The sequence below is a fragment of the Berghia stephanieae genome, chromosome 1 (assembly GCF_034508935.2).
Source record: "Berghia stephanieae isolate SIO BIC M18660-M18661 chromosome 1, UCSD_Bste_1.3, whole genome shotgun sequence".
Lineage (NCBI taxonomy): Eukaryota > Metazoa > Mollusca > Gastropoda > Nudibranchia > Aeolidiidae > Berghia > Berghia stephanieae.
Window position 1 is genome coordinate 68,407,697 of NC_088360.1, and position 12,500 is coordinate 68,420,196.

Here is a 12,500-nt window from a genome sequence, read left to right on the forward strand (position 1 = left end):
AACTTTTGTTAATTTTATGATTGGAATAAATATTGTAGTAGCATAAAGTGCGTAGATAATCCTTTATTTAAAATTGCATAAAACCTAAATATGTTTATAAGCCCGAAATAAGTGCATAAACCCTAAACAAATGCATGGTCCCTAAACAGATGCGCAAACCTTATATAAGTGCATAAATCCTAAAGATATCGTAACGAGTTTATTCAATCCATATTATATACATCGATGAGCTTTTCCATCTCGTGGTCTTTTTTTTTTTTCTTTCTAAAGATTGGATGTCAAGGCTTTCTAGTCCACGCGTCAAGTATGGTACGATGTGTCAAAATGGTATAGAAAGTAATCATTGATCGTTCAACTCCTACATAAATAATGGGTTAAATCATTTGAGACGCCCAAAGCCATTATTCTCTCACCTTGGAATTTTTCAAGAAATATTTAGTGGCCGAATTCTCTATGGCGCCAACTTTGACGTTGTAGTCGTCCAAAATGTCGTTCAAAGACTGAAATAATATAATGTTAATTACTATGGTGCATCATGATAAAGTGACGTTTCATCACTCATAAATCATTTAACCTTTTTTGTTGAGATGAATCGTGTCATAAAAGTTAATACATTATTTCCATTTTGGGTTTCTTAAAAGATGCAAGTCGTCACTTATCACCTGGCTGTTACTAATAGAATAAAAACAAATAATAATAATAATAATAATAATAATAATAATAATAATAATAATAAATAATAATAATAATAATAATAATAATAATAATAATAATAATAATAACAATGATATATATGTATGTATATTCGATGTATTATTATAATTATAAATCTGTATATATACATATATATATATATATGTATGTATTAATGCAATTATAAATGTGTGTATGTGTGTGTATGCGTGTGTCTGTGTGATGCTCTATCAAAACGCTGTTAACGGCCAGGTATTCGTTTTACACCTGAGTACGATGAGAGAATGAGAGTCAAGAGCCTCTTTCAAGGACTCAGCTAGCTATGCACCTCTCAGAGCGGAACTCGAACGCAGGACCTTCCGATCCGAAAGCGAGTGTCATACCATTAGAACACATAGCATCACTAAAACAGTGTGGAATGTCTAATTTCGAACAGTATTTATGGCACTGATTGTTGCCGTATAAAAAGAGAAAAATTATTATTTGTTTATAAAACCCAACAATACCCTGATCCTGGAGTAGCTCTGAACGACTTGGTTTGACTGTGGTATAGACTGCAAGTAGTTTGTCAGGCTAGCGATGTACATTGCCACGAATATGAGTGCATACAACCACCAGAATGTCACCACAATTCGGGCACCCATGGATCGGGGGGACCTCATGAATCCTGTAAAACATAAAGTTTCAGTCGTTACAGTGAACATAATAATAATGATAATAATAATAATAATAATAATAATAATAATAATAATAATAATAATAATTATATTATTATTATTATTATTATTATTATTATTATTATTATTATTATTATTATTATTATTATTATTATTATTATTATTATTATTTATTATTATTATTATTATTATATTATATATATATAATGATGATATAGTAGTAGTAGTAGTAGTAGTAGTAGTAGTAGTAGTAGTAGTCGTAGTAGTCGTAGTAGTCGTAGTAGTAGTAGTAGTAGTAGTAGTAGTAGTAGTAGTAGTGGTGGTGGTGGTGGTGGTGGTGGTGGTGGTGGTGGTGGTGGTGGTGGTAGATTATTATTATTATTATTATTATTATTATTATTATTATTTATTATTATATTATTATTATATAGAAGTTATAGTTATGTAGTAGTTAGTAGTAGTAGTAGTAGTAGTAGTAGTAGTAGTAGTGTAGTAGTAGTAGTAGTAGTAGTAGTAGTAGTAGTAGTAGTGGTAGTAGTAGTAGTAGTAGTAGTAGTAGTTAGTAGTAGTAGTAGTAGTAGTAGTTGTAGTAGTAGTGTATAGTAGTAGTTGTTGTTCTGTGTTATGTCATTTCGTTGTATGTTTAGTTTAGCAGTGATGGTAGAATGTATTGAAAGAAGCTTTGTGAATAAAAGTGAAGCGGAGAACTGGGAATAAATAAGTAGGTAATATCTCGACTCTAGGTAGACCATACACTGATGTAATCGGTATTTATAAAGACGTTGTATACCAATGGAATGGGGTGATCCACAAACCTTGCCAGAATATGGCACCGATCATGAACCAATATGTATTTGCACAGTTGAAAGACTCTCCCTCCCTGAGAGTGGCTTCATGGCCTTTGGCCATCCGTCTCCATTCAAACGGGTTGATGCGACAGATGATGTACAGGACCAGACTCGCCACGAACCACGCCAAACCAGATAACAGCCACACACTGGATTAGTAAAAAATGAAATTATATCAACTCGGTCAAATCATTAAACGTAGAGAAAGCGCACAAATATGTTAGTACCAAATGACTCTCTTAAAATTTTGAAGAGTAAATAAGGATGGATTATATTAACTCACTCAATCCTAGAGATTTTTGCTACTTTTCAACATTGGAAAAATATGTATTAAAAATGAGCATGTACATAGATAGTTTTATTCAACTACCATTAACATGTAAAAATTAAGAACATTAGCTTTGATTTGTCTCAGAAAAATGTAATTAACTAGGCATGGGGTAAAAGTAACCCCGGGTATACTACGTTGTTAGGGTTGTGTGAGTTAATTGACATCATGAATTTTGTTGATTAGCAATTTTTGATTTGACGGAAGTGTAAAACTGTAAGCCGAGACACTAAGGATTTGAATTTTACTGACGTCATAATATGTTCTTTGCTTTTATACCAAAAATAATATGCTGAGTATCATTAAATACGGAACTCGAACCAGCATTTAATTTTAACCTATCAAAGGAAAGTTTATATTTATTGAGTTATCTGTAGGATATATCTAATTTGCATTGCGTTTTCAATGACAAGATTTTAGGCCTTAAAAAGAGCACCATAGAATGACGTTGGTATTAGACGTGATCAATATAAGAATTAAAAGACTTTGATTTCTTAAAACATGGAATTTAATACAATTCATCTAAGGGATGCTAACTCAAACTATTCTAATCTGCATTATTTTAATCTGTCAGATAGCATCAGAGAAAACTTTTAAAGCAGAAATAGCATGATTTTATATATGGAAAGGGAGGAAGGGCCTATGGGAGAAATTGTGTTTGGTGTCACACAGAATAGGCTTGGACCGACTAGGTAGGCAATGTCAGTGCAGTCGAAGGAAAGGATTCCAAAAATTTAATGAGAAGAACCTTGGAAAGGCAAGGACAACGTGGGCGACATAATAGAAAAGGTACTTACATAAAAGGAACATTGTGGTCATGATACTTGACATGAAATCCAGGATATGTAAGAAGTAGATTGTCGACGACCAATACTAACTAAAGAGATTAAAGGTTCGAGGCAATACCTGTCATCCAACGGGGCAAAGAGGCGACCCAGTCGGACATCCAAGTTGATGGTTTTCCTGGTAATCTTTTCCCTGGGCCATTGCTTAACGATGGCAACACGACCGAATGTTTGGAAATGGCTGCCAAATTCCACAAACTTTGCCCTCGTGTATGTCTCTGTGAGCGGACCTAGAGCCATGTGGACACGCTGTATGAAGTGTAAAAATGGAGAAATGAGGACAACGCTGTATGAAGTGTAAAAATGGAGAAATGAGGACAACGCTGTATGAAGTGTAAAAATGGAGAAATAACGACAACGCTGTATGAAGCTTGAAAATGGAGAAATAACGACGACGCTGTATGAAGTGTGAAAATGGAGAAATGACGACAACGCTGTATGAAGTGTGAAAAGGGAGAGATGACGACAACGCTGTATGAAGTGTGAAAAGGGAGAAATGACGACAACGCTGTATGAAGTGTGAAAAGGGAGAAATGACAACGCTGTATGAAGTGTGAAGATGGAGAAATTACGACAACGCTGTATGAAGTGTGAAAAGAGAGAAATGGCAACACTGTATGAATGAAGTGTGTGAAGGGTAAAAATGGAGAGTTAACAACAACGCCTCATGGATTCAGTTTGTCACTAAGTGTAATGATACAACAATATGTAAATGATGATGTGTAACATAATTTTGGCATAGATGTAGAGTCTTAAGACAATGAAAAAAAATATGGCTTTCGACCTGCTCATTTTCATAATTCCCTTACTCGCGCCAGGACATCTATAATATAAAAAATAAAACAAACGAAAACCTAATAACATCATAGATAACAGCAATTTAAAACCAAACTCTTTACTCAAGAAGTTTTTTTCATTCCACTGTGCCAATACGACGCCTATATAACAAATAGAAGAAGAGGATGTCGCCAGGTTATTAGAATTTTCAATTTCATTGCGCTTTATCTTTAATTGAAAGAACCAATGCTGTTGCATCAGTAGTTCTTGTGATGGGACATTTCTTACCCAAATCGGTTTCGATTTCCAATCAAGAAGTCTGTCAACAAGAAACGAAAAGAATAGTGTTTAAAAAAAAATTAATATAGAGGGGAAAAAACCCTGTTAATTGTCATTATCTAATTACAAATACTATTCACAGTTCTATTTTTTCAACATGTCTGATGCGCTTTGCAGGGATTTCTGGATTTCTTCTCCAGGTTATTTCCTCATATCTCTCTCTCTCTCTCTCTCTCTCTCTCTCTCTCTCTCTCTCTCTCTCTCTCTCTCTCCCTCTCTCTCTCTTTCTTTCTTTCTCTGTCTCTCTCTCTCTTTCTTTCTTTCTTTCTCTCTCTCTCTCTCTCTCTCTCTCTCTCTCTCTCTCTCTCTATCTATCTATCTATCTATCTTAATATACCTATACGGTCACTAATAACGATAAATCTTATTTTAATCTCGTAAAAGAACGAGATATCATACAGACTAGGAAATTGATTCTACATGCCTTGCCATGCCAATGTGCCCAATTCTGTCAATAAACTAAGATAATATACATACTTTATTTACGAGTTCCCCAATCATGCCATTCCAAGAGCCATCAAGTTGCAATGCACCAAAAGAAGACTGGATAGAAATCTCATATTGATGATTTGTTTGTTGAGTCAATTCATCGAGAAGATCCTTGATAAATCCCTCGTATTGGTCATTGTCTAAAAGTGAATTTGTTGTATTCCTCAGAGATAAATATGGCTTTTCCTGTGTAGTGAATGTATTATAACACAAATGTAGATCGTGTCAACAATAATATTATCGTGCATCAAGATTTTTACGTTTGTTTCTATTAATGGGATAAACGTAAAACTAACATATCAAATATATTTTAGCACGCTTGCTGTCTTTTTAAATAATGGAAGTAATGTTCAACAACAATGGACATCTCTGAACTCAGCGTATCGTATCCAGGGGGAGGGGGATCTCAGCTTATCAGACTCGTTGTTGTAATATTTTGAAACCTTGTGATAAAATTTGTAAATTAAATGTTCAAAACAATCTAATGTACCTACCAGTATTGACGTGACAATGATCTTGCCTTTCTGTGTCCCCTGAATGGATAGAATAGGAACAGCATTAGCATCGAAATTGACATACAAGGATGTTTGATGTACGCGGGCTGACTAAAACGTCTTGCATCCTTTGTCACAATGTTTAAACGAATCATGTTACAAATTATATTACACATCAAATGAAAGCTTAGGATATCCGTTATCGAATTCTGCCTTTATTTTTACACATAGACACAGTACCTGTCAGCATAGGTGCGTCAAGGATATACTAGTTGTTGCAAATCGTCTTTTCCTCTGAGCAACGGAACCATATGCGAGGGACCGAACGTGCACACAGTTTTTTTTATGTAGTCTAAAACACGACTATAAGATATTGTACTCTTTACAAAGAAATTCCAACGACTTCTGCAATGTCTCAACGTTTAATGCGACAGTTTTGATGAATCGTGTCATCTACTCTCACCTGATGCTGAGCGCCTGTCACAGTGATGGATCGACCGCCGGAAAGATTGATATAGAGAACATGTTTCTGTTGGATTGTCGACATTCCAACTTCTAACCCACCGTCTAACAGAACTCACATCTGCTACATAGGCACCACCGTAGACATTTTCCACGCGTCTCTGAATATGGTGATGTCCCTTCAGCGCTAATATACTCAGTAACCGCACGCTGTTTCAAAACAATTTTGTAATATTTTCGCCGACATTCAATAATAAATATGGGTAACGGTTTGGCAAATCGCTCACGGATGTGACAAAGGAGATGCTTGTTACTTGCAATAAGCAAAATTGTGCCAACATTTGATAATGTTATTTCAACTAGATAAGAAAATATTGAAAAGGAGGCAAGACTTTTCTATTATGTAAAATTGTTTGATATACCTGAATTTTTTTCAGTGTTTGTAAACATTATTTGAGATAAAATTCTTAATTTTATTTAAACGGCCATGCCATAAGTAGTTGTTTCTATTTGGTTGTTATGTTTGGCAAAAATATTATGGGCTTTATCTACTTAGAAAGTTAAATCTTATAAAGACGTTTTTCAAAATCCAGGTGATAAGATAACATTCCATAAACGTAGTTATACTGTTAGTGAAGATGCAGTGACGATCATTTAATGGCGTTTTGCAACTAAAATGCGATTCCATTTTATATTTTATAGAATTATTACAGTATTCATTAGAGAGTCCAAGAGCTGTGAATTTTAAATTAATGAGTTCAATCGCAGAGTTTATAAAAACGCGACTGATGCTGAAGCAGAAAGTCTTTAGAGAAGGAACTCCCCTCTATTTCGAGCATGGAAGTCTTTCACTGTAAAGGGACCAGATCAAAACAGTTTATGCTTCTAGTTGTCTTACTTTTTCTCTGTGTGCTGGCGATTCGGCTCGAATTAGGACATCCCTTATCATTGTTTCTGATTTTTATAGTGTGCGTTCTTACCCACCAACCAATCAGCGCTTGTGATATCATCATAATACAATCTATTCTGGTCATTTTTGTGGGTCTAGTTTGTTGGCATCACACGTCCCAAAAGTGGATGCGCTCTTAATCCTACATGTATGTGACCATGCCAGTTCGATTATGATACTCTGTTTTCATCCAGAATTGAGCACAATGTTTGGTCTCAATCAACTTTCAAACAACAGCTTCATTGAAAGAATAGAGTATTCAGAAAGGGAAATTTCGGACCAAAACCTCACGTAGACCAAGCATTGTAACAAAAGAAAAATAATAATTCTTATTGTTGTGAGGTCATTCCTTTGTTATTGCACCATATTATATAATGATTAGTTACTGATGTCAGCTGAAGAATGTTTTGCTACAAATCTATGTTGATAATACAACATTAATGATAAATTCAACACAATATTATACATCAACATCATTTCATTACCTGTGGCTCCACAAGGTGGACAAACAGTGTCACCACAGTTAACCCTACTAGCCATGCCATGGGGGTCACTGCCATGGTTCTTGGTAATCACCGGTACAGAGACAATTCCAATCGCCCGATTGGAGTCTGACGAATATAAAATATGCTCCTGTGGTCTAGGGCTGGGTCACGTATACTTTTATCAACAATTCGTTTTCTTGAACATTAGCTACCTGGTAGAGGATGACATACATGTGAGAATAGATTTTTTAAGAACTGAACGAAACATCCGAACGAAATTGCCTGGTTATAACTGGCACTAAACTATGGGATCGGTGACCTTCCCATTAACCAGTTGACTATCGTACTCTGGGAAGAATTTAGATAACCCTCATCTTGGCAAAATTCTCAAACCTGAGACCTAGCAAGGTATTCGCGAAGTCTCGGGTTTTAGAGTTTTGCCGAGATATGGGTGGTCGATATTTGAAGGACGAGTTTTCTGATCAAACTTTTTAAATACGTGTCTTTTCAGAGTACGGTAGTTAACTGTGCGGCTATGTGGTCTAGTGGTATGACACTCGCTTTCGATTGGTAGGTCCCAGGTTCGAGCCTCGCGCTGTTGAGTACTTGGAAAAGGCTCTATATTCACTTTCTCTCACCGTACTCAGGTGTAAAATGAGTACCTGGCCGTTAACAACGCTGTCTTTGTCCGAAAAATTGTAATATCGCCTAACAGGCTTTATGTTCCGTCCCACATGTTAAATGTTGCTGTTGACCAAGGACCCCTTGTAAAGCGCTTTGAGCACATTCAGTGGATATTGCGCTATATAAAGCTCAATTATATAAAAAATTATATTAACTGGTTTAACCCTATTGAATCAAAACGACAATAGCGTCTGTAACAACTCATCTGTTATTATATCACTAATGTACGAATTTGATAGTCAACATTGAAATAACTGAGATTGTGACTAAGATGCATACATGCAAGCAAAAGTTTAAAACAAATTTCATGTGTTTTTTGTTTCAGAATTTCAGGATTTAGATCTACCTATTTTAAAAAACAAGTTTAATCTAGATAGGCAAAAATCCTGCGTTAACAAATTTGGGAACTTTTTACCTCGTCTTCACTATCGCCCCTCTCCTCATCCCAACAATGTTTTTAAAATATTACACAGATCTCGAAAGAACCCCATTCAATTTAAACTATATTTCAAACATAGATACACACACTGTGAGCATGGCCCTTGTTAACCTTGATGTGAATGTGAGTGCCATGGTAATCTACAACAACAGATTCTACTCTTGTATTCTGGCAAAACACATTACTTTCTCATTGGGCCAGAATTTGGTTTTTTTATATCGATCGATTAAAATAAACGTCAGCTTGTCAATAACTCTCAAACTTCAAAATCTCAGGTGTTAGATTTTTAAATTTATTTATCTATTTTTGAAAATTGAGGATCATATTATTCTATCAAAATTTGAAGTTTAAGTTTTTCTGGCCTAAATGGACAAAAAGTGTCTTGTCGAGAGTATGTCAATCTAGCTCTGTTTTCAAAGAGTTGCCATTCCTTGGAGTGTGAGCATCTCTTGAATGGTGGAATTTGTACCTTTATATAATCTTATAACCACCAGCTATGTTGAAAATGAATAATAGAAATAGAAACAGAGATAATAATAATAATAATAATAATAATAATAATAATAATAATAATAATAATAATAATATAATAATAATAATAATAATAATAATAATCATAATAATAATAATGATAATGATAATAATAATAATAATAATAATAATAATAATAATAATAATAATAATAATAATAATAATAATAATAATAATAATAATAATAATAATAATAATAATAATAATACTTTATTGCATCCCAAAAAGGAATTTTTTTGTACAGACGTGTTATAATTTACACAAAAAGATAAAAATACAATGGAAATAGGATGTATAATAATATATGAAAAAGGAGCAGTTCCATAACCAGAGCTGCGCTTTATAATATGAATACTTTCAACACTGTAAAATAGTTAAAACTGTCACTATAAATTGAAAATTGAAAAGATTGCAAAACAAATAAATTAATAAATTAATATTTACATTTTTTGAAAGTAAAAATGCGAAATAATTATATAAAATGATTATTGCTTGTTGTTATAAAGCCTAATACTGGACGGCAGAAAAGATTTTCGGCGTCTCTCTGTTTTCGTTGAAATAGAGAAAGGGCGACCACTTCTTTCTGACATAATAACTGATGGTCTTAGTGGATGGTACTGGTCATTTAATATCTTAGTTATTTTATTTATACAAAATTTCTCGTATAAAAGATCTGCATCGTCAACATCATTTATATAGCGTTTAATGGATTTTTTTATATTTGAATTTATTTTGTTTCTTTCCACTGCTAAGCAATTGCCTCCCCAAGCTGTTATACAAAATGACAAAACACTTTCGATTACTGCTCTATAAAATAATGTGCAGAGGGTTTTATCTATTCTAAACTGAGAGAGTTTTAATGAAAAAATATGTACGTCTGCACATCTTATGCCTAATTATTTTCAAGTGTTCATCCCACTTGAGCCTGTCATCAATCGTTACACCAAGGTATTTGTAGTAAGGAACTCGCTGGACGAATTCGTCCTTTAAGTTTAACGGTTCTATTGGTTCCTTCACTCTCCTAAAGTCAATCACTAGCTCCTTTGTCTTGCTTATGTTAAGCTCTAGGTGGTGGGCATCACCCCAAGACACAAATCTATCAATTTCTTGCCTATAAGCCACTTCGTTGCCATTTGTTATGAGGCCTTGAAGAGCGGTGTCATCTGCAAACTTTATTAAAGGTACACTCAGGTTTTGACTTCTACAGTCATTCGTGTATATTGTGAATAATACAGGGGACAATACACAACCTTGAGGAGCACCAGTATTTGTAGTTATACAGGAAGATATGTTTTGTCCTAATCGAACATATTGTGCTCTCTCCGTAAGAAATTTGAGCACCCAAGCAATTATATACTTGTTTAAATTAAGACTAGTCAATTTTTGAACAACCAACTGAGGTTGCATTGTATTGAACGCTGAAGAAAAATCTGCAAAAAGCAATCTGCAATAGCTCCTATCGTGATCTAGATGCCTGTAGATGTTGTTTGTAAACAGCAAAATGGCATCCTCTACGTCCTGGTTTGTAAGCAAATTGATGACTATCACTCAGTGGCATAAACTGGTTCCTAATTTTAACAAGAACAAGTTTTTCTAAAGATTTCATGACTATTGAAGTCAGTGCAACAGGTCTGAGATCGTTCATAGATTCAAGATAAACAGTGATAAAAGGATGGATGGATTGGTGAATAGATAATGTGTAGACAGATATGTGTAGATATATATATATATATATATATATATATATATATATATATATATATTATATATATATAGAGCAGAAGATAGATAGATAGATAGATAGATAGATAGATAGATAGATAGATAGATAGATAGATAGATAGATAGATAGATAGATAGATAGATAGATAGATAGAGAGATAGCTGGATAGATGAATGGATAGGTAGGTTGATAAATGAAGGGATAGGCAGATTGATAAATGGATAAATTGGAAGTTAGGAGGATAATATAGTTTGACGGATCGATAGATAATGTGTAGAATTATATATTTGTAGATGGACAGATAGATAGATAGATAGATAGATAGATAGATAGATAGATAGATAGATAGATAGATAGATAGATAGATAGATAGATAGATGGATAGATAGATAGATAGATAAATGGAGAGATTAATTGGTGATACGGGGACAGATTAATCGATAGAACATGGGTACGTCACTTATTAACCATCTCTCTCTCTCTCTCTCTCTCTCTCTCTCTCTCTCTCTCTCTCTCTCTCTCTCTCCCTCTCTCTCTCTCTCTCTCTTCTGTATATATATATATATATATATATATATATATATATATATATATATAGAGAGAGAGAGAGAGAGGGGATATATATATATATATATATATAGAGAGAGAGAGAGAGAAAGAGAGAGAGAGAGAGAGAGAGAGAGAGAGAGAGAGATTACTGATAACGATCCCCTTACTTACCAATTAACAAGTCCTGGTGACTACAAATTACAGGGTTACAGCATCTTTTAAAATGTCATCTGATTTGATTTTTTTACTTGGCTCAAAATCTCATGTGACGATCTCAATTATAAACACCATCGTTCTCGGGTTTATAACGAAGACTGATATCAACAATTTTCAAAATTTTTCTAGTCAGAAAATTGTAAGAAGCCTGGAATTAACTCATAGTAGAAAAATAAATCGATTCAAACCGATTATGAATCAACAGTACTCTGCAGAAACGTGTTGTTTTTTTTTAATTTTGACCAGAAAACTCGTCTTTCAAATATTGATAGATTTAAATGACCCTCATCGTGGCAAAAACTTTCAGACCTGGGACTTCGCGAAGTCCTAGGGTTGAAAGTTTTTGCCAAGATAAGGGTCATATAAATCGATCGACATTTGAAGGACAAGTTTTCTGGCCAATATTTTTAATGCGTTTATTTAAAATTCAGACCATGGCAATTTATTTTTAAAAGCTTTTTGTTTCACGTCAATTTTACTTCTCATTTGATCATGTGACTCTTTGTGCCCCGCAACCTTAACCAGGCACTATAACGAGGTTAAACACAAGTCGAAAAGAAAGTTAGAATTGAAAATAATCAGAAAATAGATATTTTATTTTTTTTCACCATTTTAGAACAAATACTATTTCACCTTAGAACAATAGGGAAGAAAAGTCTTGACGTCACACCTCCTACTTTCCGGTTTCAAAATCTTTGGAAAGGTGTATGTAACCAGTCCTTCGGAAGGGTAACAATGAATAGGTTATATGTTTAATTACAAGGTATGTAATTTAGTCATCCGGAACAGTGGTTTTATACTACCAATCAGATTGGAACCGGGTCTTTTGACATCACACTTTTATTTCCTATTGGCTGCAAATTCAATTTCCCAGCATCTATCCGTTTTGAGAGGACGGATCACATGAAATTACGCCGGAAAAAAAAGTTACCCAAGTGAAAAATACCTTTTATCTTTAATCAATAATGGCTT

The 12,500-nt window shown here is 34.0% G+C and overlaps 1 protein-coding gene across 4 annotated transcripts in view; it reads right to left on the reverse strand.

Annotated features, from left to right (window-relative positions):
- LOC144980172 (glutamate receptor 1-like) overlaps window positions 1–12,500 on the reverse strand; it is a 25,410-nt gene that overhangs the window by 8,440 nt on the left and 4,470 nt on the right. For all 4 annotated transcript variants that reach the window (XM_078927762.1, XM_078927749.1, XM_078927756.1 and 1 more), the window contains exons 2-8: window positions 7,387–7,598; window positions 5,491–5,529; window positions 4,985–5,182; window positions 3,453–3,640; window positions 2,186–2,367; window positions 1,200–1,360; window positions 414–500 (exon numbers count right to left, since the gene is read on the reverse strand). In XM_078927762.1, coding sequence (XP_078783888.1) covers window positions 414–500; window positions 1,200–1,360; window positions 2,186–2,367; window positions 3,453–3,640; window positions 4,985–5,182; window positions 5,491–5,529; window positions 7,387–7,461 — 930 coding nt within the window. In that variant the 5' untranslated portion in view covers window positions 7,462–7,598. The remainder of the gene's footprint in view (window positions 1–413; window positions 501–1,199; window positions 1,361–2,185; window positions 2,368–3,452; window positions 3,641–4,984; window positions 5,183–5,490; window positions 5,530–7,386; window positions 7,599–12,500) is intronic.